Source organism: Triplophysa rosa, linkage group LG12, assembly GCF_024868665.1.
Source record: "Triplophysa rosa linkage group LG12, Trosa_1v2, whole genome shotgun sequence".
Classification (NCBI taxonomy): Eukaryota; Metazoa; Chordata; class Actinopteri; order Cypriniformes; family Nemacheilidae; genus Triplophysa; species Triplophysa rosa.
The window spans coordinates 17,338,284-17,365,750 of NC_079901.1; the positions used below are offsets into that span (position 1 = coordinate 17,338,284).

The 27,467-nt window shown below is 38.4% G+C and overlaps 4 protein-coding genes and 4 non-coding genes across 8 annotated transcripts; 6 read left to right on the top strand and 2 right to left on the bottom strand.

Annotated features, from left to right (window-relative positions):
- The first annotated feature begins 472 nt into the window (after positions 1-472).
- lctlb (lactase-like b) lies at positions 473-6,783 on the top strand. The gene is made up of 15 exons (XM_057348078.1): positions 473-561; positions 1,211-1,378; positions 1,586-1,746; positions 1,834-1,921; positions 2,001-2,110; positions 2,418-2,546; positions 2,625-2,720; positions 2,807-2,861; positions 3,061-3,222; positions 3,292-3,566; positions 3,704-3,830; positions 4,065-4,264; positions 4,642-4,705; positions 6,285-6,329; positions 6,465-6,783. The coding sequence occupies exons 2-15, from the start codon at positions 1,252-1,254 to the stop codon at positions 6,578-6,580; spliced, it is 1,755 nt and encodes a 584-aa protein (XP_057204061.1). The 5' UTR covers positions 473-561; positions 1,211-1,251; the 3' UTR covers positions 6,581-6,783.
- zwilch (zwilch kinetochore protein) lies at positions 3,861-11,416 on the bottom strand. Its single transcript, XM_057348076.1, has 19 exons — positions 11,270-11,416; positions 11,033-11,069; positions 10,853-10,942; positions 10,631-10,752; positions 10,352-10,542; positions 9,639-9,718; positions 9,367-9,522; positions 9,152-9,223; positions 8,967-9,060; positions 8,742-8,794; positions 8,561-8,663; positions 8,389-8,468; positions 8,026-8,182; positions 7,811-7,839; positions 7,605-7,741; positions 7,363-7,458; positions 7,138-7,253; positions 6,853-6,949; positions 3,861-4,571 (listed from the first exon to the last, which is right to left on the bottom strand). Exons 1-18 carry the CDS (start codon positions 11,317-11,319, stop codon positions 6,858-6,860), a joined length of 1,755 nt encoding a protein of 584 aa, XP_057204059.1. The 5' UTR covers positions 11,320-11,416; the 3' UTR covers positions 3,861-4,571; positions 6,853-6,857.
- Positions 11,417-11,808: 392 nt separating this feature from the next.
- rpl4 (ribosomal protein L4) lies at positions 11,809-15,266 on the top strand. The gene is made up of 10 exons (XM_057348306.1): positions 11,809-11,913; positions 12,561-12,732; positions 12,922-13,028; positions 13,269-13,407; positions 13,706-13,830; positions 13,912-14,041; positions 14,229-14,385; positions 14,625-14,708; positions 14,890-15,010; positions 15,123-15,266. The coding sequence occupies exons 1-10, from the start codon at positions 11,911-11,913 to the stop codon at positions 15,204-15,206; spliced, it is 1,122 nt and encodes a 373-aa protein (XP_057204289.1). The 5' UTR covers positions 11,809-11,910; the 3' UTR covers positions 15,207-15,266.
- On the top strand, positions 12,390-12,487 carry LOC130563333 (small nucleolar RNA SNORD16). Its single transcript, XR_008964102.1, has one exon. It is a non-coding gene; the product is annotated as a small nucleolar RNA SNORD16 (small nucleolar RNA).
- LOC130563335 (small nucleolar RNA SNORD16) lies at positions 13,093-13,190 on the top strand. Its single transcript, XR_008964103.1, has one exon. It is a non-coding gene; the product is annotated as a small nucleolar RNA SNORD16 (small nucleolar RNA).
- LOC130563331 (small nucleolar RNA SNORD18) lies at positions 14,089-14,157 on the top strand. The gene has a single exon (XR_008964100.1). It is a non-coding gene; the product is annotated as a small nucleolar RNA SNORD18 (small nucleolar RNA).
- LOC130563332 (small nucleolar RNA SNORD18) lies at positions 14,444-14,512 on the top strand. The gene has a single exon (XR_008964101.1). It is a non-coding gene; the product is annotated as a small nucleolar RNA SNORD18 (small nucleolar RNA).
- A 60-nt stretch (positions 15,267-15,326) lies between the features above and the next one.
- map2k1 (mitogen-activated protein kinase kinase 1) lies at positions 15,327-27,193 on the bottom strand. Its single transcript, XM_057348304.1, has 11 exons — positions 26,817-27,193; positions 18,770-18,980; positions 18,073-18,219; positions 17,583-17,660; positions 17,413-17,464; positions 17,186-17,310; positions 16,713-16,920; positions 16,512-16,576; positions 16,334-16,392; positions 16,120-16,165; positions 15,327-16,024 (listed from the first exon to the last, which is right to left on the bottom strand). The coding sequence occupies exons 1-11, from the start codon at positions 26,897-26,899 to the stop codon at positions 15,911-15,913; spliced, it is 1,188 nt and encodes a 395-aa protein (XP_057204287.1). The 5' UTR covers positions 26,900-27,193; the 3' UTR covers positions 15,327-15,910.
- Between the last annotated feature and the right edge of the window lie 274 nt (positions 27,194-27,467).

A 27,467-nucleotide genomic window follows, 5' to 3' on the forward strand; every position in this document is an offset into this window, starting at 1 on the left:
TACATGGAAGTTAAAAATAGATACTTTGTTAGTATCTTTATATTTATCACAAATTGTCCAACTATTATTACCACATTTATTATAGGCCTTAAAATTGGATGTTGGAAATTATTGCATAAGGAAAACACTAAGAAATATTGAGTATGTTAATCATCAAAGTCAATAAGCAAAACAGACACTAAACTGACAACAGGTCTATAATATTTAGGGTCAGTTTATCCTGCACACCATGTGCTGCTATTGTTGTAGTAAACACAGGAGTATCAGCCTCACCAACATTTACTTTGCTTACAACGTGAAACCCTCATTTGTAAGAGATCTGTCCACTGTTGCAAAATGTCATTACAGTCCATTGACTCTCAATAGGCAGGCGTTTGGGTCTACGTTAGGGTCATAGGACCACCTTTAGTAGTGCATTGGGCTTTGCCCCCAGATGGAACAGTAATTGACTTTGTATGACAACCGTCAAACCAAAGAAGTGGATGTAACGTCAAGGTGTCGGATAGTTTTCTTCGATTTCAGAGAAATTTCTATTAGGCATCAATGAAAATCCTGTGAAAGGTACGTTTACAAGAATCAAGACAGCACTACATTCAGAAGTTTACTTAATTAATATTGCATATAGGAATTTATTATCTGTTATATTTGACCTGTGCTTCTCTCTCCTTTATCCTAAATGTGTGCTCTCACTGAGCGTGTGTGTGTGTGCGTACTTGTCTGTGTACGTACGTGTGTGTGTGTTGTGTGTGTGTGCGTGCGCATCCGTGTGTGTGTGTGTCTCTGTGTCTGTGTGTGTTGGTGCGTGTGCGTGTTGTGTGTGTGGAGTGTTTTGTGTGTGGGTGTGTCTGTCTTCTGTGTTTCAACCTTTTCTTGTTTTTGCAGGTACAACTTTGATTGTTTTGCTTGTAGTCAATGTGTCTCATGTGCAGCTGCTTTGTAACAATGAAAATTGTAAAAGCGCTATATAAATAAAGTTGAGTTGAGTTGAGAGAAGTGTGACTAAGCATTTTAAATACAGAAATTATATGAATCTATACAAATCTATATAGATAGTGCTACAATACAAATATTGCTCATTTAGCAGAGACTTTGGATAAAAGAGTCTACTGGATGATTTGCAAATGCATTCTTGAGAGTAGAGTCATAATACAACTTTTTGGATGTTTTGGATGGCTGAAAATTCATCTAGTGAATCTATCTGTCAAATCAGGAGACGAGAGACGCTGAGCTAAAGCTGAGATCTGGAACACGATGCTGCCGCAGCGTGTTGGCCGAGCGTGTCATGTGCTTTTGCTGGTGTTGTGTCTGTCTGCAGCTGAGGACTTCGACTGGACAACAAACAACCACGACTCCTTCTATTATGGCACTTTTCCAAGTGGTATTATCCCATTCTATGAATATTTGCCACTAAGGCCTTTGGAATATTAACTGATCTATAAGGATAGCAAGTGAACTGATAAATAGGTTGGTAAAGATATGAAGCCATACATCATTAGACATCAACATGTAAAAAGCAGCCCTGATCTGAAACCTCCTTAATGATTTGTATTAATGCCATGCGATGTCTACTGTGGTCACTCTTTAGGATTTTCGTGGGGGGCCGGCAGTTCAGCCTATCAAACAGAAGGAGCCTGGGACAAAGATGGGAAAGGACTAAGCATCTGGGATGTGTTCACTCATAAGAAGGGAAGGATATTCTTGAATGATACCGGAGACTCTTCATGTGATGGATACTACAAAGTTAAGGTGACCATGGGATGTTGGTTCTCTGTATGCCATTGACTAATGAGATCTAGTATGTATGTAACTGCCATTCTTCATTTTCATGTGTAGGATGATGTCTCGTTGATGAAAGAGCTGAACTTGAAACACTATCAGTTCTCAATCTCCTGGCCCAGGATCATCCCAACTGGCATCAAGTGTAAGTGTCTGTTACGTGACCTATAGTAAACCCCTTTCACATCAGCAGTTTTCATTGCGTTTCCTCCCTGTGTTTGCAGCTGACCATGTGAATGAGAAAGGAGTGAAGTTCTATAATGTTCTTATTGACGAGCTTCTGGAAAACAACATCACCCCTATAGTGACCATGTATCATTGGGACCTGCCACAGGTTTGTATTCCTTGGCATGATAGTTCATCAAAAATCAAAAGTCTGTCACTCACATGTCATTCAAAACCAAAAGACTCTTTCTTAAGTAGAACACAAAAGAAGATATTTTAAGAAATGTCTCAGTGGTTGTGTCCGAACAATGCAAGTTAATGGGTGCCAATGTTGTTTGATTACCAACATTCTTCAAAATATCTTATTTTGTGTTCTGCAGAAACTTTTTGTGTGAACTAAGCCTTTATTACCTGTAAAGATTTGGAAACTTACATATTGAAGGTTTTTCATTTATTTTATCGGTTCATCTGAACAGGTCTTGCAGGAAAAATACGGAGGATGGCAGAATATCAGCATGGTTAATTATTTCAACGACTTTGCCAACCTTTGCTTTGAGCGATTTGGGGACCGTGTGAAACACTGGATAACCTTCAATAACCCATGGGTATGCATGCTGTGGTCATTGCTCGTCAATTGAAGAAAAGTGTACAGGAAGTGCTCATTAATGTACTCATTATGTCAGTCAGTGGCGGTGGAAGGATATGAGACTGGAGAACATGCTCCAGGACTGAAGCTCAGGGGCACTGGAGCCTACAGGGCCGCTCACCACATCATTAAGGTGAGGGGACACATCCTTACAATTTACTCTGGCATTTCAGGATGAAGAAATTTATTTACTACTGTTTTGTATTGGTTTACTAACAGGCACATGCTAAGGTGTGGCACACTTACAATTCTCACTGGCGAAGCAAACAAAGAGGTATGACTGTACAAAAATCTCTTTGTATTAAAGTTCACTAATAAACTATACACCCATCCTCTATAAAGGAATGCGAGAGGGGCCCAATCCGGGTCCTTGAGGGTCACCGTCCAGTAGAGTTTATTTCCAATTCTAACCAAACTTAAACCAAACAGACCTTAACCAGCTACAGCTTTGTGTTGTCTATTTCCTTTTCTAGGTATGGTGGGAATTTCACTGTCTGGGGAATGGGGAGAACCTGTGGACATCACAAACCAGAAGGACATTGAGGCTGCTGAGAGATATGTTCAGTTTTACATAGGCTGGTTTGCAACACCAATCTTCCATGGAGACTATCCTCAAGTGATGAAAGATTTCATAGGTACTACTGTTACATATTATAACAAATACAATACAACAACAGGATATTCATGACATCTTTATCCTCAAGGGAGGAAAAGTGCACAGCAGGGCTTGGGAACATCTCGTCTCCCCACCTTTTCCTCTCAAGAGAAGAGTTACATCAAAGGCACCTGTGACTTCCTAGGAGTGGGCCACTTCACAACACGCTACATCACTCAGAAAAACTTCCCTTCCACCCGCGGCAGCACCTACTTTACAGACCGGGATGTAGCAGAGCTGGTTGACCCACGCTGGCCTGATCCTGGTTCAGAGTGGCTTTATTCTGTTCCTTGGGGCTTCCGCAGACTGCTTAACTTTGTAAAGGTGCATGAACAATGGGATGGAGCTTTTATCTTCAAAAACTATATTTAAAGTATTCATATATTTTTAACGGTATCATATTTCAAGACAAGGTGTGCATTATCATGCGTAATGCTATCGTGACTTCACTTTTTCTGAAGACTCAGTACGGCAACCCGATGATCTTCATCACTGAAAATGGGGTATCAGAGAAGACGATGTGCACAGAGCTGTGTGATGATTGGAGGATACAATATTACAAGGATTACATCAATGAGATGCTCAAAGGCAAGTGATGTACTATATTAAGGAACTTTATTAAAGTGAATCTGGATACATACTGCACTGTAATTTTAATTTAAAAAAGTGATTCATTTAAATCCCAAACATTTTGATTGTGGTACATCCCCGGTACTGTCCTGGCTGACTGCAAGCCACTTTGGATACATACTAAACAAAAAATGTGTTTTGTATTTTTTCGACATAAAATATTATGTATAATATGTGTAACATATCGTACAGCTATCAGGGATGGAGTGAATGTGAAGGGGTACACTGCCTGGTCTCTGCTGGACAAGTTTGAATGGGATGAAGGCTATTCAGAGAGGTTTGGCATGTACTACGTGGACTTCAAGAACAAAAATAAACCTCGGTACCCCAAGGCCTCTGTTCAGTTTTATAAACGCATCATTAGTTCTAATGGATTCCCCCATCAGCGAGAGGTACTTCTGTCCTGTTGATCTGCTTATAACCAAATAACTGCTGGTTATAAATATACAATATTAAAGCAGAAATTTAACTTGAAATTGCTGAGATGTGATGGAAGATCTACATTAATGAATGGTCCAAAATATTATCTTTTGTCTTGGACAAATGTTTTATTTTCAGATGAAACCAAATAAAATATAAATAAGTTTTATGAACTGTGCATTGAATGTGGTGTAATTAACATTAACTCAGAATACAGGCAAGTTACATACACACAAAAGGAAAGATAATAGAGTTCCATCCGTGTACAAGAAGATCCATCTGTAAGAGAAAAAAAATCATGTTTAGACAGGACTGACTGAGATTGTATTCTCCGAATCATCATTGGCAGGTCGAGAACTGGAAGAGAAAAGCTACAGAGACTTGTTCCACCAACAATCATCTCCTGGCTGCAGGTCAGTGGATCACTGGATCTAACTTTATTACAGAACATGTCCGACGGGGGCAAACAAGGAAAAAATCCATTTATCACTAGCTGAAAAATCAAATAGTCTTTAATCAAGACAACATGGGCACAAATTCCCCTTTAAAAGTACATGGGAACATTCCTAGTTTTCTTCATGGTCTCCGCTGTTTTATTACGTTAACCTCAACTGTGGTTTGACTTGATTTCTGCTTAGTCGTCTGTGTCCATAGGGAATTGGTATGCTTACCATGAAAACGGATTGACAAAGAGTTTGGTGGAGGTCTAAAACAAAGACTGAGGCGAAACCTCTAACAGGATTTTTCTTTGTTTGCCCTTCCAGCTAGAAGAAAATCCAAGGAAAATAAGGATCATGCAGAGATGCCAAAGGTTTGGCCAGTGCATGATGAGGTTTAGACAGGAGGGTACATATAGAAGTAATTGTATCCTTTTCTTTTTGGCTTGGCAAACTGCCGGCAATGTCCTGAAAAACCGCAAAATGATTATGTGGTTTAGTCAGATGAAAAGAACGTTAAACAACCCAATTCTGGTCAACTCCGGTCTTGGGAACTTGGAATCCTTCACTCAGGAGATCAGAAATGTATGCTAGAAAACCACCAGCTTTGCAGAGGTTTTCATTAACAGCATCAGCATTTTTTTAGATGTTCTTTGGGGAACTAGAAGATGCATCAGCAAATGCTGATAATGGCAATTTCTTGTGAATCAAACTGACAAGTCTGTCCATACAAACAGCTTCCTTCATATACTGTGCTATACGTCAGGCCAGCGGTGCAACTTTAGTTCCGACGGGCAACAGTTCTGCAAACTTTGGCTTCAACCCTAATTATATACTACTAAACTAATCTGGGTCTTTAGGATTTTTTAAATACAATTAAGATTCCAACCAAAATTAGGGAAGTTGAACAGACCTAAGTACATCATACTCCAGGTGCTGTATTATCCTCAAAAAAACAGCTAAAAGATTCCTTCTTTTAATGGATAGTTCACCTTTAAAATGAAAATTATGTTATTATTTACACACCCTTTTGTCATTTTAAACCTGTATGACTTTCTTTCTTCTGCACAAAAGAAGATATTTTGAAAAATGTTGGTAACAGAAAACCGTTGGTGCCCATTGACTTGCACTGGTTTTGTGTCCACTCCATACAATAGAAGTCAATGAGGACCAACGGTTTTTGATTACCGACATTTTTCAAAATATCTTATTTTGTGTTTTGCAGAAAAAAGAAAATCACACAGGTTCGAAATGTCAACAGGGTGAGTAAAGGGTGACAGAATTTTCATTTTGAAGGTGAACTATTTCTTTAAATTCTGTCACATGCCACTAAATTGATCTAATCAAGTCTTTAATTTACATTAACAAGACAGCAGAATAAACGATTGTGTGCATTGTACAAAGACACTTGACACTATTTGGCATGCTGTTCTGCTTATAACCCAGCTGGCTGAATGTAAAGCTTTATGCTGCCTCATTGTCATCTCAGACAGAGGCCTTCAAAGGGTTAATGTGTTCTGACGTCATCCTAAGGTTATTTTTTTCTCTTCATTAGAGGAACAGCGGAATACAGCTGCCAATATTCTAAAACTTATTCATGGTAAGCCATCGCAAACACATGCCACAGCCAGATACTGCTTTGAAGAGAATATATTAACCCTTTGAGTGCTCTGTTCGGTTGGTATACAGGTTTGGCTGATGACCATCTGAAATCATGTTTTTGTTTTTGTTTCAGATCCTTTAACTAGCCACATGGAGATGGTGACGGAGATTGTGGTTCCCACAGTGTGCACTCTCTGTATTCTGATCAGCGCTATTTTTCTCATGTTCCTGCTGCGCAAACGCAATTAGAACACTATGTTTAAATAAATGAGCACAAAAGAACAAGAAGGCTACTATGCTAAAATTAAAATATAAATCATACAAATTTTGAAAATAATCCACTTCATTATGGCCAAATTTATACCCTACCGACATCAAAATATCTGGGGTTTTTTTCTTTATAAATAATATCCCCATTATTAAACATACTCTTCTATTCGACTAAAGATAACTTTAACCAATAAAACAGTATAAATTAAAAAAAAATGTTTATTGACTTTATATTGTCTTGATTTACTCACCAGTTTTAAGTAAAGCTGATGAGACTGCAGATCACCATAGTCCTGTAGTAAGACATTGTCTCATTCTCTCCGCTCACCGAAACATCCAGGGGTAAATCTGCATGTGCATGACCAGACGATGTTGAAATGTCAGATTTGTATTTACACAAGGATGTGAGAGAGAGAGTACAAAGAAACAACCAGCTGAAAAGGATTTGCAGCGCCAAAGAAGCCACAGGCATGTAAAGACCAAACAAAATAAATCTGAAGAACAAAATAAAAGCACAAAGTAGTGGGTGGCATTACCCAAGTCAAAGCTGATGTGGTCCACCAATGACTTGTCACTGAGGTAATATGATGTCTTGACCTCCCGTGACCCTTGTCCACTTGACACCTCCACGGCCCAGGAGAACGGCTGCTCTCTAGGAAAACAAACCAACATTAATCCATACATGTCAATTTTCGTTACATCGAGACACTGACCAAAGTCAAGCAGTACGTGCAGATTATAAAAAATGTGTTTTGACTCACTTCTCATAAAAGTAGCTAATGAGTGCAGGCTTAATTTGCACTTGGAACACGTGGTCTTCATCATAGTTGGAGGTTTTATAGTACTGCAAACAAGATCTGACAAGAAAAAACATGTTTAGAAGAATGAACAACTACAAATGTGGACTTTTTAGTGTTCTCTAAAAATATAGTATAGACTTTAAAAATACATAGTTCCTTAGTTTACATATAAACAATATGTAGGGAAAGAGCAGAGAACTCACTGAGTGAACAAGAAGAGCCGATCGTGTGGCAGACTGAGGAAAGTGCTGCAGGTGCCCAGGATCTCCAGCAGGTGGTGCAGTTTCCTCACTCTTATCACCTGCTCCTGCAGGTCCACATCAGTGTCCAAGTAGTAACTCTAAAAACAAAAGATAAAACTCAAAGGCCAGCATCAACCTCACTGGTCAGATTCAAAAACTCGTCCTACCAAATAGTTAAGCGTTGTAAGTTCCTTTCCTAGAAAAAAAGATAAGGGAGAGGTAAGTAGCAAAAGTAACACAAGTCTGTGCTTCTCCAAGTTCTTACAAGCATTTACAATATGAGCACCTAAAAGGTAAACAACTATTTTGGCTTTAACCACTCAAGCAAATTTAAGTGCCAATTAAAAAGCCTATATTTCAGTCAGCGGTTGAGGCAACATACCAACAAGATAGTTGATAAAGTCTTTCCTTATCTTGTCCAAGCCCAACTCAAGCAGCATATTGGCAGGTGTAAGGCCAGTGAGAGGCACCGCATCCATCTGCTGCTGGTATGACTTGAGAATCATCTTACTGAGAGAGCTACTGCTGTCTTTGTGGATCTAAGGAAGAAACATGCTCATTACACATCGTTTTAATCCTGAGAGATTAACACAGAAAGGTCTATAATACTAGTTATTCAGCCACATAAAAATGTTTGGCCATGCTTAACCACATTAAAATATCTCTAGTACATTAAACCTGCCCATATTTCACTGATCCTTCGTGCATTCTCAAAACATCTAGCAAAATATAAAGTTGCACGCACCCAAGGTTTGATTTGACCACGTCTCACTGCTTTGATGACAAATTTCAGACAGTCTGTTATGTCTTCATAAGAAGTTACACCTACCAGGGAAAAAGTTTAAAAATTGAGTTTTCATAAAAATAGTTATATTTGTCAAATTCTTTATTATCAAAATCCATAAAACACTATGTACTCCTCCTCATCTTCTCCCACAGCTGTTCTGTGAAGTCTAGGTCTCCTCTCTCAATGACCATTGAACTGAAGGCAGCTGTTGCATCCATCTTAGTCTTCTGGCTCTGTTAAGGTTTACATTTTACATATGTTTGTGGTAAAAATGTAAATAATGTAACAATTCATTGTCATTTAGCAAATACCTCAGAAGCTTTGGCAGTGTTTCCTAGAACTCCATGTGCAATACTCTCAAGCACTACAAGGATAAGAACATTTAAATAAACATCATCCTCAAGTCTCACAGGCTCTGATTATGGAAACAAAGATATGAAAGAGTGTGATAGTGACAACTAGTGGATATCCATTTTATGCATCTCATTGCAGAAAAACACAGATCAGTCTAATTGTAGTCAGCACAGCTGCTTTACCTTCTATGAGACCTCTGGTTAAGTCAACAGCAGATTGAGTCTCCATGGGTTCCAACCATTCAGTTTCTCCTGTCCTCAAACCTTCTGCCAGAGCCTGGACAAATAACAACAAATATATGATGCTAAATTTAACTTTTTAATGCAACCGTAAAGTAAATTTAAAACCTATGTGTGTTCACACTTACCAGAAGGAACTCCATCTCTCTGTAGGTCTGATACATTGGACTCCTTATGTCTCCAACTGCAACTCTGATATTCTAAGAAACAATGAAAGACAAATGATACACAAATTTAAACCAATCCCCATCCCATTCCACATTGACAGGTGTGACCAGAACAGAGTAACTGGGACTAAAGTGTTTTAGATGAAATAAAGTGCACTATATGCACTGGTGCTCACCAGAGTTGCTACAGAAGACAATGGAGGACACTCCAACATTTTCTCCACATTGTTCCATTTGAGGTTTGCTATTACACTGCTCTGAGACTCAAACACCATGCTCTCCTCTTTCATTGAGCAGAACAGGTTGTATTGTGCCCAGCCTTTGGTCACCATCTGCAAATATACATATACTGTAGTATGTGTATAATACATTAGGCCTAACAGTGTACAAATGGTGAATATAGTACAAAAGCACATAACATAGATATAAAAGGGATTTCAGTCCTTACTGTAGAGGGGTGGTGTCTTTTCTGATGCTCCTGTTTGAGGTCATCCAAAGTGGTGAATGAGGCTTCATCTCCTGTTGGACCTGCAGGAAACAATTTGGTAGTGAAAACATTTGTACGTATTTTCAAAAAAAGTAATAGTTAAAGGGGTCATATGACACGGCTAAAACTAATGTTATGGTTTGTTTTAGATGTAATGCAATGTGCATACACCATTTAAGGTTCAAAATGCAGTATTTTCCACACACCGTGCATGTTTGTATCTCCTCTTTGCCCCGCCTCTCTGAAACGCGCAGATTTTTTTTACAAAGCTCATCGCTCTGAAAAGCGAGGTGTGCTATGATTGGCCAGTTAACCAGTGCATAGTGATTGGTCAAATACTGCAAGCGTGTGACGGAAATGTAACGCCTCTTACCATATTTGGAACATCAGGTTCAAAAGCAATTGTACTGACAGGTACACCACCTTACTTGCGTATACACTTGGGCGGTCTTAGTCAAGTCATACCACGAACTGACGTAGATTTGTGGGGGTGTGGTTACACGAGGCGTTTCAGGCAGGTCTGGGTGAGCATTCGCTTTTAGATAGAATGCATCTTTTGTTCGGACAATCTAATACATGCATGGGCAACTTATAACACACCAAAGACACATATTCGCGCCATATGACCCCTTTAAGAGTAATGTTACAGAACGGTGTAGGTGTTACAGTATAACCTTTGCAGCTGACTGTATAAAGTTTGATTCCAGTTGTCTTATTTCCATTGTAGATAGTCTCTGCCCCAAGCCAGGAAGTGGCACATGGGTCAGACTTGTCACAGCGGACCCAGAGAGGGTGTAAAGTCCCTGGGGCTTCTATCAAGGGCATAGCTGGATTCTGAGCCATGGTGTACCACGACAGCAGCTGCCTGGCAGATGTATGATTAATATATTAAAATGATCTGGTTTATTTATTAGATTAATTATATTAAAATACAACAACAGGGCTTCTTTTACCTTGCTTTCATGACAGAGAGGGGCTCAGGCCCCAGGTCTTGCTCTCTTTTAATAGGTACTTCTTCAACAAGGCTGCCATCATCCACTAGACTTTCTGTAGGTTCTGGTTCACACTTCATTTGCTTTTCATTGAAAAGGTTAACGCATGTCATTTTGTCATATTTATGTAAAGAATAGAAATAATACATAAACTGCATATAGGCACACCATAAACTGACTTACTGCTTTCTCACAGATAAAGATAGGATGGTTTTTGTTGATAATGTTGTGCAAAAGCTCATCATTCTTTCCCACCAGTACTGTAACATCATCCTAAAATGGAAAAAATATACAAATAGAATTATGCCACAGTTTTATTAACTAACACGAATGTTTAAGACACGTATCTCAAGCAGTTCTTACTATGTACACCGAGTCTTTAGTTTCATCTTGACACAACCTACAACGGATCGAGAAAGAAACCGAATTATACATATACTTAAACTAGATAGTAATGTTCATATAAGTAGTTTAAGTGTAAATAAAGTTGTCAAATTACAGTGCTCTTAAACTATTTGTTAAAATAGTTAATCGTATAACGTTACCAGTGACAGTTCATTCTTTTTCATCACAACATAAAGGATAACGGCAATAACTTACTTAAGAAATTTAACGAAACTGTTGGCTTCCGATATTATTATGGATCCCATTTCCGTTTTTGTAAACAAATTTAAAATTAATATAGTTAACAACTTGTCTTATTGTCAAAACACCAAAGTCTTTGGAGAAATATTTGATTCCAGCGCGGTAAATGTACGTCACCAGAGTTAGACGACTTAGACCACGCCCATTGTTCTTCAATATAAAACAAAAAGTAAAAATGAATTTGAACCTATATGAAAATCATTAATATGTTTTATAAACAATATATAGTTGAAACAATAAAGATTTTTAAAATTATATTATTTGAATTATTTCTTTGAAAGTAGTTCCATCAGCGCGTCAGTCATTCGCCTATAACTCGTCCATAAATAGTCCCCAAACCAACGTGAATGTTTCTTAGTTTTCTTTAAATTAATTATTGTTATTAAAATGATAAATGGTTTACAATTCATTTATAGGTAAATATACCGATGTTTATAAACTAAAGTATTGTCTAACACAGACCAAAAGATTGGACGGAAGTGACCTGAGTCGGATGGATATGGAAGTGCTGGTGTCGTGCTTCTCTCTTCCTTTTCTTCCGTGGCCGCCATCGTGTCAGGAGTGTGGTTCCTGGCGTGCCGTGAAAACGTGTAAAAATGGTGAGCACATTGCGCTCTTTTTTTACCTTGTTTTGAGCACGCTTACAATAAAGTTTCTTTCTTTAAACGTTTTACGCGTATGTTGATCATAATTTGCCAGTTCTTGAAATGTTATTATGCGGCAGCTTGGAACCTGGCATTGCATCGGGTGTCGGGAGCCATTTTGAACCGCTGTGCAGATTATACACGTGTAGCCATGCTTGTTAGGCGATTCTCTCGGTTTATGGATTACATAAATTTACTAAATTGAAGACCTTTATAAAGAATGTGTTTAGTTCATTATTTAATTCATTATCACATCCCAGTTTGTCACCCTTAGTGATTTTTGTCACTTGTTTTCAATGGGAAATGTCAGCATTCATGCCGTGGCCTAGCTATCGCAAACACTTCATGTCAAGTCTGAACTAAGTTATTATACACATTGGGTTTACTACTACATACTACTGCATTTAATGACGCATTATATATCCTACTCTTGCAATGATGGTGTAATTTGCGTCGTACTCTGTGTTCAGTGACAGTTGCCTGCTGTCTCGTGCTGGCACAGAAGGTTGATGAAAATAGAGACTGAGCAAGATCCAAGAACTCAAATAAGTTTTAAAATAACTTTAGCTGAAATGTCTAACGTTATTCATATCTCTTTTCAGGCTTGTGCCCGACCATTAGTTTCGGTCTACTCCGAAAAAGGGGAGACAACCGGCAAAAATGTGGTTCTGCCAGCCGTATTCAGGGCTCCCATCCGCCCTGACGTAGTGAACTTCGTGCACACAAACATGCGCAAGAACAAGCGTCAGCCCTACGCCGTCAGTGAGCTGGCCGGTGAGTGAGTTTACTTGACCCCAAATTTGGTTTGTTTGTCAATTCTCACTGATGATTTTCTTCGTCCGTGTTTCTGACACCTGATTAAACTTGAAGATCTGATGAGCCTTTTTTTTTAATAAAATAACTTGTGTATTATTATGCTATATTTACAGTTGGTGAAATAACTTCAAAAATGTCTCGTTTCAGGTCACCAGACCAGTGCCGAGTCCTGGGGAACAGGAAGAGCTGTGGCACGTATCCCCCGTGTGCGTGGTGGAGGCACTCACCGCTCCGGCCAGGGTGCTTTCGGAAACGTATCCTGTTTTGTCACCGAGAAAATATAGATCTTTGCCGAATAATGTTTAGTGCAATTATGCTTGCTGTGATGGTGTAATTTGCGTCCTACTCCATGTACAGCGACAGTTGCCTGCTGTCTCATGCTTGCGTGGCAGGTTGACGAATTCAAAGTCTGAGCAGGTTCATAGATACTTAAAATGTTTTCCTGTATATTGTTTTCTTATTGTGAATGGTTCGCCCCCTTAACTCCGGTGTAGATGTGTCGTGGTGGTCGCATGTTTGCACCCACAAAGACTTGGCGCCGTTGGCATCGCAGGATCAACATCAACCAGAAGCGTTATGCCATCTGCTCTGCACTTGCTGGTTCTGCTCTGCCTGCCCTGGTCATGGCCAAGGGTGAGTGAACAAATTGTGTACTGGTTTTTTTTTTCTTCGTTTTTTTTACTGAACCTGTTAACAATTTGAGGTTTTGTGTGTTTGTGTAATGGCAGTGCATGTCTGCACTGTTTGTTGTGTGGGTTGCCACTTATTGGCATTCTGCTCATCTTGGTGCATGAGCAACCTAAGTTTACAGAGGGTTAGAATCAAACTGTTGGCTCTTCCCTTTCGAAGGTCGAGCACAGTCAACATATTAACGATACTGTGTGTTAAATACTGTTCATAAATTTTCTAACAAAGATGCCAAATGTTTCAGGGCACCGCATTGAGGAGATCCCTGAGGTTCCACTTGTTGTTGACGACAAAGTCGAGGGATACAAGAAGACTAAGGAGGCTGTGCTGCTTCTGAAGAAGGTCAAGGCATGGAACGACATTAAGAAGGCGAGTTGCAGTCGTATTGATTTCTTCAATATTTTGCTTTAGTATTCTTATACTTAAGACAAACAAATTTCTGTTCTCCAGGTTTATGCCTCTCAGCGCATGCGTGCTGGTAAGGGTAAGATGAGAAACCGAAGGCGTATCCAGCGTAAGGGACCGTGTATCATCTACAACGAAGACAACGGCTTGACGCGAGCTTTCAGAAACATCCCTGGTATGTGATGTCTGGTTTGGTTTTTGCACCTTAAGAACACTGTTGTATATCAATGATGAGATTCACTTCTGGTCCGTGTTTATGAGTTCTGTGATCTTAGTGGAAGTTCTGACTCTTAATACAGTGCATAACAGATTTCATTTTGGACCACCGTAGTGTTTGTATTAACATGTTGTCGTCTTTTTAGGTATTGCACTGCAGTCTGTTAAGAGGCTAGACCTGTTGAAACTTGCTCCAGGTGGACACATCGGCCGGCTCTGCATTTGGACCGAGAGCGCCTTCCGCAAGCTGGATGACCTCTACGGCACATGGCGCAAAGCTTCCTCCCTTAAAGTGGACTACAAGTATGTATACACTCCTCTCGATTGGAGTTCCTTATGTCATTTTCTGGTGTGCTTTGAATGACAGTGATGAGTTACACTTCGGGTCCGTGTTTATGAACACAATGATTTCTTTAGAAGTTCTGAGTTGCATTACTTTGCACACCCAAATGCACTATATAAATCTAATATACATGTACACATACGAGTCTAAACATACGTTTGTAGATTTTGAGAAAAATCGCTAAACTTTCATGTTCCAGCTTGCCGATGCACAAGATGACCAACACAGATCTGAACAGAATCCTTAAGAGCGAGGAAGTTCAGAAAGCACTTCGTCCTGCCAAGTAGGTTTTGGTTTCTTTATATTTTGTATTTTAAAGTGCTGGCCTAATAGGGCAATGAGATTTCTACATTTGGTCCATGTGTCTAATTGTTGATTATATAAGTCCTGAGTCATTTTAACTTGTAAGGTATATTGTGTGTACAGAATAAGCACAGTACATTAAGTTAATTTATCTGTTGTAGCCGCAAGATTAGGCGCAGAGTTCTGAAGAAGAACCCTCTGAAGAACCTGAGAGTGATGATGAAGCTCAACCCTTATGCCAAGACAGCCCGCCGTCGTGCTATTTTGGCACACAACCCTGATGTAAGTACCCTGATAGCCTGGTTTCAGGACCCAGTCAAGTCTCACTATTGTGTGATCATGCACATGTACAGTGCTCTTGTTTAATCTCGTTCTCAATATGTGAACTCTGTAGGTCAAGGCCAAGATGCTGAAACCCAAGAAGAAGAAGGTTGTGAAGAAGGCCAAGAAGGCAGCCGCCGCTCCGGCTAAAGAGTAGAGCTCATTATACAGACTGGAGTTCAGAAATGCTTTCAAATAAAACATCACTTAAAAATTCTGCTAAATCTGTAATTTTTAATTCATTGCATACATCTCAAGCATTGCCACCATCAGTCAGTTGTCATCTGTTAAATAAACCTTTTATTATAATATACAAGTTTCTCTAAGTTAAATGACTGGTTTACTCTCCACCTACAACATGTGAAATTAAATACACAACATTACAATGAAAAAGTGACCATTAACGGGGGTAGCTGAGTGTAGTCATAAACCTTAAGATGTACTTATAAAGCATGATCAAAACAGTTTGACATTTAGGGGAAGATGCCTTTGCAATTTGACAGAACCAAAAAACTTAACACCAGCGTGCAATTGAAGACTTATATTCAGAAACTAATTTCTGTAGTAATAAAATAAGTATCTGTAATATGAATCTCGTCAAGAAATGTGTAGCCAGAACCCTCTGGATGAAATCAAGGCATTAGACCGCCAATATTTGGCAGAACAGATTTCAAGCATCCTAGAGGCATGATGCACTGTTAAATACAGCTGTACACATGTTAATACTCGAGAAGACATCTAAAATGAGATGGGGTGGAGGCAGTAGTTTGCTTTTGGCCTCTAGATTGATTGGCAGGTGACGAAACACTGCAGATGGGGGAGCGTATATCAATTGTATGGCTTAGAAAAGGATTGACGCTCTCACATTCCCACGCTGTGAGTCGGAGTTGCTGGCTGGTTGAGACCGATGGTGCTGCAAAGCCACCCAGCAAAATCAACTTCCTCCGCTTCGGAGGTCTTAATGAAAGAATGGACCTGAAAAGACAATGTTATGGACCAAATTAGAGAATGTGGTTCATTGTTGGAATAGTGAAGAACATAACTGGTTAATAGAACATAATTGTTCCTACCATAAGTTGCTTCAAATCCGCCCTTTCTGCTGGATTTTTGATTAAGCTGACCAAAACAAAGCAATCGATGATATAGTGTAAAAAAAGTACATAGACAATACATTGGTTTGTCTGGCAGGTTTTGTTCAACCACTAGGTGGCAGAGCAAGCATCACATTTCTCTAATGCCCAATTAAATTAAATTAAATGCAGACAAAATCAACTTTTTGCTTACCATTTGTTAACAAAGTCTTGAAATTCTGCACCAAAGATGCTTGGCAGCTTGGGAGGTGGCTGAAAATAAAAAAATGCCTCCATTAAGAATTAAGTGGAACGGCCAATAAATTCCCACTTTAATTAATTCACTGCTATAAAACAGTTTAGTGATCTTTTAAGAACCACTGAGAGCTTACTTCGTTGACAATATAGTCAAGCAGCTCAAATATCGCCATAGGAGGTCTGCTGTCCGGACCATATGCTGTAAAGATAAACAGACACATTATTATGTCAGGCTTATTTTATAGTAGCACAGTAATGAAAAACCAGGCATGGTGTTGAGCAGAAACACCTGTAACATAACAAATCTACATGCAGGAAGACAAACAGGCACGTACAGCTGCCGGGTCGACCTGGTGGGCGGGGTTTAGGGGATGCCTCGCTAGGTGAAGGGTCCCCTTCAAGGGGCTGACCGAAGATTTGCTCCAGCTCTTTAGCGTCAGGTGGTGGGATAGGGAAGCGTCCAATGGCCATTTCCACCAGAGACAGACCCATACTCCAAATGTCGGACTGGACCGAGTAGTGAGTCCCCTGAAGCCTTTCTGGCTGCAGACAGATATAGAGAATGAGGGAGAGTGAATATTATCAGTAAGGGCTGTGATGAAAACCAGGAGCCTGTAAAAACGCATGGCCTCCTTGAGAGGCTCCGAATCAAACATTTAGCTGAGAATCGGGTCTACTGTCCTGGACTAAGAAGCCTAAAAACACAGTCAATAGATCAAGTTACTAACAATGTGGTAAAAATGAATAGTACTTATTCAATTTCATGGGATTTTAGTATGGAGAGATTGTCTTGGCAAAGCAAACTTACAGACATATAGGACCTGGTACCCACAAACGAATTGGCCATGGAGTCAATAAGTTGTCCGCTCACACCAAAGTCGCACAACTTGATCTCACCGCGTGAGTTCACCAGGATATTTGATGGCTTTACATCTGAAACACAGAGACGATGTCTTCACTTCAGTTAGTACTGTCAACAAAGAAACGCAATGAAAATGATTAAGATAAAGGTTGAGATAGCGTGACACGAATCACCTCTGTGCATGATCTTGTGTTTCTCCCGCAGATACGACAGGCCTTTTATCACCTGCATGAATGAAGCGAAAACATTAGGTTAAATATTAAGCATTGTACTTCAGCCTTAATGAAACGGTCCATAGGAAACCATTGAGGATATCTGCGAGAAAGGTTATGGAGATACCAACCGCAATGCTAACTTTGCCCAGAATTTGTTCTGGGATCTTGCCTGCTTTCTTCAGGGACTGGTCAAGAGAGCCACCGTCCTACAATAAAATGTGGAGAAAAATGTAGCAGGTACCCTGACAAAGCACTTGAAATTCTTAAAACACCTACAAACCTGACCGCTGGTGATTTTTTAAGTGAGAAACTGAAAAGATACGATGATGATACATATGTACATACATATTTATAAGACTGTCAAGTGGATTGTCTAAATGTCATAAACATAGTTTAGATGACAGATTACAGATGATCTTCTCATCTTATCTTGATTCATCACAATGTAAGTCTCAGTGTTTTTAACAGCGACATAAGCAAACATATTTCAGTCACTTTTAATTCCCATTAGCCCAATTAGTAATGCAAATAAGTGATGCCAAATGGTGCTACACATGCCAATACCAAAAAAAATAAAACCTTCCTTTGTATTACATTCATGGTGAAAGATGACAGTACCATGTGTTCCATACAGATGCTGATCTCTCCATCACTGTAAAAAGCCCCATAGAAGCCCACTATGTAGGGCGAGTTGCATTCATGAAGGACCTGCAGCTCTCTGATGATCTGATTCCGTATTGCTGGCTTGATCTCTAGGTGGATCAACTGCATGAAAAAGACAAAGCAAAAGGGTTGAAGCAAATCACTGTGCTGTGGTGTCTGTTGGGGGGGTTCGAGCCCAGAGATGCACGGAGCTTGTGGTGCGACCTGTTGCGACTTCCTGGCATTTCACCATTGCTTATTCAGTCAGGCATAATGCTCTCTTCCTTAAATGTGTAAGCCTTGTAAAATGATCTTAAGGAGTGCTTCTTTCTGTAATGGTGTTTGTTAAATAGTCAGCTGATAGGCAGGATGGTGGATGATGAAGGTTTAGATTTTGTGTGCTTTGCCACTAACTGATTTTCTCATTGGGAGACCTTTTATTCAAGAAGTGTTGTTTCATCACATTCTGGATTGAAAAAGGATTTTTTTGCTTAGACAAACTACAGACAAGTTCATTAGAGACTGTCTTTGATTCTAAATTATGTAATTAGCCTTACAACATGCAATGTTATACATCATTTTCAGACTAGACTCAGGTGAGTCAAATCCTAAACCAATGCCATGCCAGGTTGTTTATTGTTGACAAGCAGCAGTTAACTTCACCATATTTTACCTTCCTGGCCATGATGAGTCCCGAGGGTCTGTGTAAGACCTTGAAGACAACACCTCCATTTCCTGCACCCAACTCACAGATCTTCTCAAAATCATCATCTTTCAACTCTCCGACCTTCTGCTTCTGGGTGAGGAAAGCCTCTAGGCGTTTCTTTTGCTGCTCATCTAGCTCCAATTCCTCGAGTTTCTTCTGCAGAGCTTCCAGGTTTGTTCTGCAACACAGACAGACATAGAAATTGATATTTGCTTACAAATTTACAACAAATATTTAAAATGATGTAATTGACCCGATATCTCATTTATGTAATTTTGGAATTATCATATTGTAGAAATGTAATTTGGTTTTAAACAAAAATTGTACATAATAATGAAGCGTTATGTTTTTATTACATTAGAATGAGCTATTTCTATCGACATACACCACGGGTCCCCCTGCATGGAAATCGCTATGTTGTTTCTACAGTTGTTTTTTTCACATCCATAACGCATGTTTATTTCCATTTTTAAAAGAAATTTGTTCATAACCTTTTTTGATGTTTTGACTATCAACAAGTTTTTAGTAAAATATAAACAGATGGTTCAATATATTGTAACAAATACATTCTCTGAGCATTTTTATGTCACGACTACAACGCTAGAATTGCCCAGTAGCCCTAAACAGACAAACTGCTCTACAGAGAGCGTTTCGTAAATACGTTATCTCCTTCGGCAAAGAAGCGAAAACGTGACAGCATCTTAGTTCCTGTGTCAGCCACCAGTGCTTTAGGAGGGAGGGGTGAGGGGTGGAGTGAGCTGTTGGTTGCAATTCGCAAACCTCACAACTAGATGCCGCTAAATTTTATACACTGGACGTTTAAAAGAGCTTCATCATCAAAATGTTTCCATTTTTTAACAAACGACAAAAGTCATACAGATTTGAACAACGTGAGGGTGAGTAAATGATGACAAATGTGTCATTTTGTAGGCAAACAATTCCATTGTGTCTATTTTCCGTATGACTATAAGGGCCAGTGTAACCGGTGTAGTTCTGCATGTGTTTTTTCTCTCTTTTATGGGGTAGTAACTGTACCGACAGTAACCACTCGGACATCAGATAACGGTTCGACTCTTCATTTAATCACTCTCTCCCATGCACAGCCTCGCTCACCTCTCACATGCACAGCCAATGTGAAAAGGGCAGAGCAGGCGAACAGACAGGAAGTTACACAAAAAAACCGTTCAAAGAATATTTAAAGGGGAAGGCGCACACAGACTATGGAGGACTAAACCTGCAAAAATTATAAATAAATGAATGTATAAATAAATAAATATATAAACGAATAAATGTAATAATATGAAAATAAATACAGGAATGAATGGTTTGATAAAACAAAATAATTCGTTTTAGCTATTATTGATCTTAGCTTTAACTTTTCTTTTCATTTTTTAAATTGATTTATTATTTTTTGTGTCCATTTTTAATTATTTTTAATTATTATTATTTTTTATTTTTAGATTATTTTATTTATCCTTTCCTTTTATTTTTACATTTATTTATTTATACGTTTATTTATTTTTATATTTATTTATTATCGCATGTATTTATTTCCACTTTTATTTATTTATTCTTGTATTTATTCTTACTTTTCTGTGTCTTGTATGATAATTAGATGGGTTGGTCTTGCCTACTATTGGTTCAGCGTAGATTGAAGCGTTTGATCGATTACTCTTGACTTGTTTTGGACTAACGTCACGTCACTCACTGATCGTTTGCTTCGTGTATAACGTTAAGTAACTATGGCGGGCGCACAATTAGCTAGAGAGTTACAGCATTTAGCCAATGAAGTCGATAACCATGCATCAAATGACTATGTGTCATTCAGATTAGATGCATTTATTGATGATTTATTACAGATTGACGGCGAGATAAATGACAAAGTTCTCCCTCGGTTGTTAGCCTCTTTGCAGCACATTCAAAGTCTGTGCGAGTCAGAGGGTGCTATGGTGGCGTTACAGTTCAACTGGTGAAAATCATAAAGCACAAAATGTAATAAGGTTTAACTACACAGATGAGCTTGTAAACCGAAGTCGCAAGCTAACGCTTTGTCAAAGTGATAGTTATAAGCAGCCTTTCGGTTAGAAAAAGCGTAAAGATTTAATGTAACATGATGTAACATAATGTAAATGAATTGAGACATAGTGAACTTAAGTCACAAGTTAACACGGTAGTAATGAGCATCGTTCTTTCACTACAGGGGCCATCAAATGGAAACCATTCCTTCTAAAAAGACGTGGTTACTAAACGGTACTCGTAAACTACATTCCATAAGAGATAAATAACACAGAGGTCACAAGTTAAAACGGGCATATTCCCTTGATTCATCCAGCTGCATATTGTTGTGTGACATCTTGATATTATTGCAAAGATCCGCAGCAGCTAGCATTGCGAAATAGCTTAGTGTGATTGTTACCGTAGTGACACGCTGCCTCGCTTTATTGTATGGGTACGAATCCCGTGTCAAATCGCTTTATTTATTTTTTCACCTCGCTTCAGCCGTTACGGGCGATCATACCAATAATTTGCAATCTTAACAAGAATGTCAAAATCATGTAACAAGAAAGTCTGTGTTTATTAGACATCTTAATATCAAGTCGTCTTGTGCTTTCAGAATCGACGAATCTGCTGAGGTCGTTCATGCACCTCTTTGGCAGAGGACCTGTAACCGGAACTTGGTCACCACCTTAGCACCCCCTGACTCGCACAGATTTTGAAGAACTTTGTCATTTATCTCGCCGTCAATCTGTAATAAATCCTCAATAAGTGCATCTAATCTGAATGACACATAGTCATTTGATGCATGGTTATCGACTTCATTGGCTAAATGCTGTAACTCTCTAGCTAATTGTGCGCACGCCATAAACGTTATACACGAAGCAAACGATCAGTGAGTGACGTGACGTTAGTCCAAAACAAGTCAAGAGTAATCGATCAAACGCTTCAATCTACGCTGAACCAATAGTAGGCAAGACCAACCCATCTAATTATCATACAAGACACAGAAAAGTAAGAATAAATACAAGAATAAATAAATAAAAGTGGAAATAAATACATGCGATAATAAATAAATATAAAAATAAATAAACGTATAAATAAATAAATGTAAAAATAAAAGGAAATGATAAATAAAATAATCTAAAAATAAATAATAATAATAATTAAAAATAATTAAAAATGGACACAAAAAATAATAAATCAATTTAAAAAATGAAAAGAAAAGTTAAAGCTAAGATCAATAATAGCTAAAACGAATTATTTTGTTTTATCAAACCATTCATTCCTGTATTTATTTTCATATTATTACATTTATTCATTTATATATTTATTTATTTATACATTCATATATTTATAATTTTTGCAGGTTTAGTCCTCCATACACAGACAGAATATCAAGTAAACATAAATACACTTTTTGTGCAATTCTAATACATGAAATAAACAAGTTACATTCAGTACCTGTTACACCAGATAAGTTATAAGTGTTATTTGTCACATACATAACCACACATAGTATCAAATATAGTGAAATGCTTTATACAGTATGTCAAAAAATAATATACAAAAGACATTTTTATGAATAAGAAAATTAAGAGATGTAAAGAATTTTCATAGAATTTTCAAAAGCAATAAGATGTAGGCAAATAACATAAAAGATAAATATGTATTTTCCATTATCCATATACATGTGGACATGAATATTAGGATGCATAACGAATCAGACTCGGTTTTGCGAAATGTCTCAGTCCACACAGTCTATGAAGACCGAAGGAATGCAGAAAGAATCTCTGTACTGGATATGTGTGTTTCTTTCTTCGAAGCACGTTCATATCCTTGCTTTCTGGTATGTATGAATATGTCTCTGCAGCAAGAATTTCCTCCCTTGTGATCATTAGAAAGCCAAACCTCCCGCAGTCTGGCAGCACGCTCAAATACATTCCTATCTTTCAGCCAAAATAAAGGTGAGCCTGTTGAATGGTGTACTGTACTAGTAAGCGCTCAGATTGCTTTTATGCAGATCCTTCCCTCAGCACTGTCTGAGGAAACAGGAGTTCCTCTAAGCATGTGAGCCTTTCCCTTGGCCTTGTTGTCATGGTGATGCATTTCCTTAGCATACTGTAGCAAAAGCAAACTTCTCTGACCCTCCACTCTCCATCCTTTCTTCCACTCCTCCATCAGCTTTATGTTAAAGTGTTTCTGCAGTCTAAAAATTATATTTCATCTGCCACACTGAGACAGAATTTATAAAATAACCAACTTAAAGAGACAGTTCACCTAAAAATGAAAATGTGTTCATCATTTACTCATATTTGTGTCATTCCAAACCTGTATGACTTTCTTATGCAGAACACAACGAAAGGTACTTTAAAGAATGTTGGTAACCAAACAACACTGGCCCCTATTGACCACCACTGTATGGACACAAAACCACTGAGACGTTTCTCAAAATATCTTCTTTTGTATTACAGAGAAGAAAGAGCCAGGTTTATCCAAAATGAGGTTGAATAAATGGTGACAGAATTTTTAGTGCATGTTTCAGCAGAACACAAAAGTCCTCAGTGCTTCAGAGTGCCACACGTTGCAAGCATCTGTTATGAAGGCCGATCTCATGCTGCATCTCCAAAAACAATGTTATAGGACCATCAGAAACCGTGATCCACACTGCCTCGAGGGCTTTTAAGCACTGAGCCAATTCAGATGTAAAACATGTTGTCCTGCTGTCAAACAATGTTCCAGACCACAAGTGACACTTGCACATAAATTTACATCAAAGCGTTCTGATCAGTCTGCAAAATATCACGACAGACGTTTGGATGGCTTCTCTTCAGCACAGACGAGCACGACTTAGGTGGGAGAGAGAACACCACCAAAGTACTTCAGGAAGTCGGATCTTTTTCTCATTTATATGCAGAATGAGGCAAAGACTTTTCTTTTTGACAGCAAGGCCAGTTATAACCATGGTTACGAGGCTGCTGTGTGGGTGTAAGTGGGTGGCGTGGGCACGGCGTGGTGGAGATGTGATAATGGTGAAGGCTGCTGAAGATTGGAGAGAAATACTCCACAACTCACACCTTTTATTGCATGTGGGAGGGTGAACGACTTCAGATATGCAGTATATGCAGAGAGATCTTAGTCAATGTGAGCGAGGATAGAAAGCGCACAATATAACTAAGTTACCAGTGAATCTGTAACCGTGCTGTAGTGAAACAGCCACTTGTAAGAGTAGTAAATAATTTAGTATATTATGTAGTTGAGAAGTTGACCCTTTGATATGAGTTTTGTTTACATAAAAGGGAAGATCCTTAACTATAAAAGCTACATTAGAACATAAATAAACGTGTAGAGTTAAGAACCGCATGTGGTGGGTGATTTAAACAGGCCCGAGGAGAGATAATCAATCAATCGTAACAATCTCTCTCGCAAAGGGTACCTAAAATGTTTAAGTCCAATTCATAAATAGTAAAAAGGCACTAAAAACCTATATTTCGCTGCTGTCCTTTTTTATTTTATTTTTTGCCATAAATCATTATTAGTCACCCTTTATGTTTGTCACTGGGATTTCCAAATATCTAACCAATAAAAAGCATTTAAAAGTGTCAATTTGACAACATGATATTTAATCAGGTAATAACATATAGCATATCATTTCCTGAAAAACTGAATTTGGTCATTAGACGTTTTGCAAGGACAGCGACGATTTGTTAAAACGTATTGTGATGAGGTGTGTGAAAAAAGGAAGTGCAAGTTCACATATCATGATTCAGGCCTGATTTATGTACAGTATATGTACAGTATGTGTATGTATTTTAACCTGTCAAGATGCTACATGTGTAAAAATTATGACATTAATATCAGCCACACGTTAAGAAAGAAAAAATTGCTTTCCCCCAAAGTAAGTTTCATAAAGTTTTTCAAATTCACCACTGTTTCTCCAGAGAGGAGCAAACATCCAGAGACTGATTCTTGTGGTCAATATTGTGGCAGCAGTTCTGTGGTTACATCTAGTGTCATCCTGTAGAGTAGAGATTCAAGCAGGTCAGAGGGAACAGGTAGGGTTACAATTCATGAATTCTCATATTCTTCTTGATGCACACTATCAGTCGTAATACACCCAGCAGCGTTCTTGTTAAGTAAAATGGAGAGCAGCAGATGGTGCTGCGGTGTGTGTATGGTGTTATTGTGTAACACTGTAATATTATGGGTGTTTATCTCAAAGAGACACAATGCAGCCGAAAGCTTGTGCCACACAATAGCTTCAAAGGTACTGCTGCCAATAGAGAGATGAAACAATATTGGCAGTCTGTTGGAGTCTAAAATGAGAATTCATGCCCAGTGCGAGCAAAAATAGGCTTTAGCAAATTGGCTAGTAACTTTATGAACAACTGCAACATATTGCACGAATTACAATTCAAAACTTACTATAAAGTCACATAAATGACAGAAAAAAACAGCTTGACAATCATTGTTATGAAATATTTATTTTCAATGTAAACAAATGTATGCTATTTCTCTCATTGCTCACCACTGGCTGGTGTCTAAATGTGGACCCTAAATAATACAAAACAAAAACTGTGCTCATCAAAACTGAGCTTCACATCTAATAAGCAAGACCATAAAAATTATGTTAACTGCACTCTTTGTGATAGGCTTGCCACAACAGATTTGAGGTTGAGGATTCTGGGAACAAAGTGTTGTCACAGTATTTAACATTCCACTGAATCTCTCTCCATAACACTGACTTCCACAGGACTGAATCACAGCTACACACACACATTCCACAGTGCGCTCGCCACAGCCTGTCCTGCACAGGGAGGAATTTTGCTTTTCAGTAACTCCCTCCCTTCCAACATCATTTTTATAACACTAAAACCGCAAACATTTCTCATAATTCTGTGTGGAATTAATAGACGTTAATAGTTTCCACGTGCCAGACTGCACCTTTATTCTTAAGTACTGCATAGTCTTTTAATGCCAAGAAATTAGAACTAGACTAAAAAAAAGTGTCTCAGCCCACAAGCGAGGCAATGTTGACATGCACAACAAAATCCATTAGGATTCTCACTGTCTTTACTCAGGCCAGCCAAACAATGGTAGCAATGGCACAGGTGGTCTTTTACCTACATCTGTCTGCGGGGGACGCAAAGTCAGTGAACAACCACTATATCTATATTTGGTATGGTACTTACTAGTAAAAAACTAAGCAGGAAAATCACTATCTGAGATGAAATTAAAGAATTATTCATGAAATTAAACGTTGTCCCTATAGTTTATATCTAGTTTATATTTATTGTCTGTTTAGCAGCATCAACATTAAAAAGTGCTTTTTTGCCTCTGCACATTTTAAATAGACAGACGGTATGATTTTGTAACATTTTGAGTCCAACTTATGGTGCCAACAGTTCAAAGAGAACAGTGTATGATGGGCTGGCTGCTCTTTCCAAATGTGATAAGATATTCTCATTGATCTCAGTGACATGAGATGCGGTCATTTTATGTGGACTGAGGAACACCATAACCTAATATAATATCTATGTTCGTAGAATATTTAATAATAACTTTTAGCTTGGAATTCTGTTCAAATAACAGTAAGATATAATTAAGTTATTCATCTAAATGTTGCAGTATTGGAGCAGGGCCAAAATAATAGAATTCCTCACAAAAAGGAATTCATGGTTTTGTAGTAGGGCCTAACCATAGTTTTAAAACCTTGATAATTGTATTAAACTATGGTTACACTTTACAAATAAGCGTGGTTACTACACTTTTACAACAATGAAAAAAAGTATAAATATCATAAATAACTATTGTGACCAAAACCCATTCATATTTACATTTATCAATCATATTCTCTTGAAAACACTACCAAAAATCCAATACCAAATAACAGTTCATCGGGCAATGCTATTTTAGAACATAATATCCTCAATAGACTATGCTATGAATTTAAGAACTACGGTTTTGTAAAGTCTTTTAACACCTAATTCAACATTAAATGTCAATGTAACACACTCACTCGGTGGCCCCGGTTCCGTTGATCGCGTTCCCGTCTGGAATCGGGTTCAACTGGATCGGCTCTGGCTTCCTTCTCTTCTGCATGATGAAATCCTAATAGATCAGCAGTAAAAAGACAATTTCAAAGAGCAGCGATCTGATCGGCAGACTACAAATCGCTCGCCAGGAGAGCAGTGATGCATAGGCTATGAATAGCCTATCACACCCTACCGATCGCTGTTTGCTTGAAATGAATAATAAACGCAAAATGTAGAAGTCAGTCTCGCATGGTCCTCTGACAGGTATAATAACGTTGAACCGAAAGATTATCTAAGGAGAAAACAGAGTTTTTAAGGGTATACGACAGGAGAGGATGGGTAGAGAGATGGGTCTCTTTACGTCATGAAAATATTTACATCTGTCTTCCGGACAGCATGAGTGCGTGTGGACGACAACCCCACCTGCTGGTGTAAGTTTGCAACTACACGCCAACTCTTTCTAACAGGTAATAATCATTGCAAATAAAGCAATTTATGCAAAAAAACGTCAACCGTAACACAATTGTTTTGTGTGCCTGTGTGTTTTGTGTTTTAAAATACAATGTCATGCAATACAGTGTATTATAAAGGCATATAAATAAAATATTAAAATATAAATGTATTTGTCTCCATGC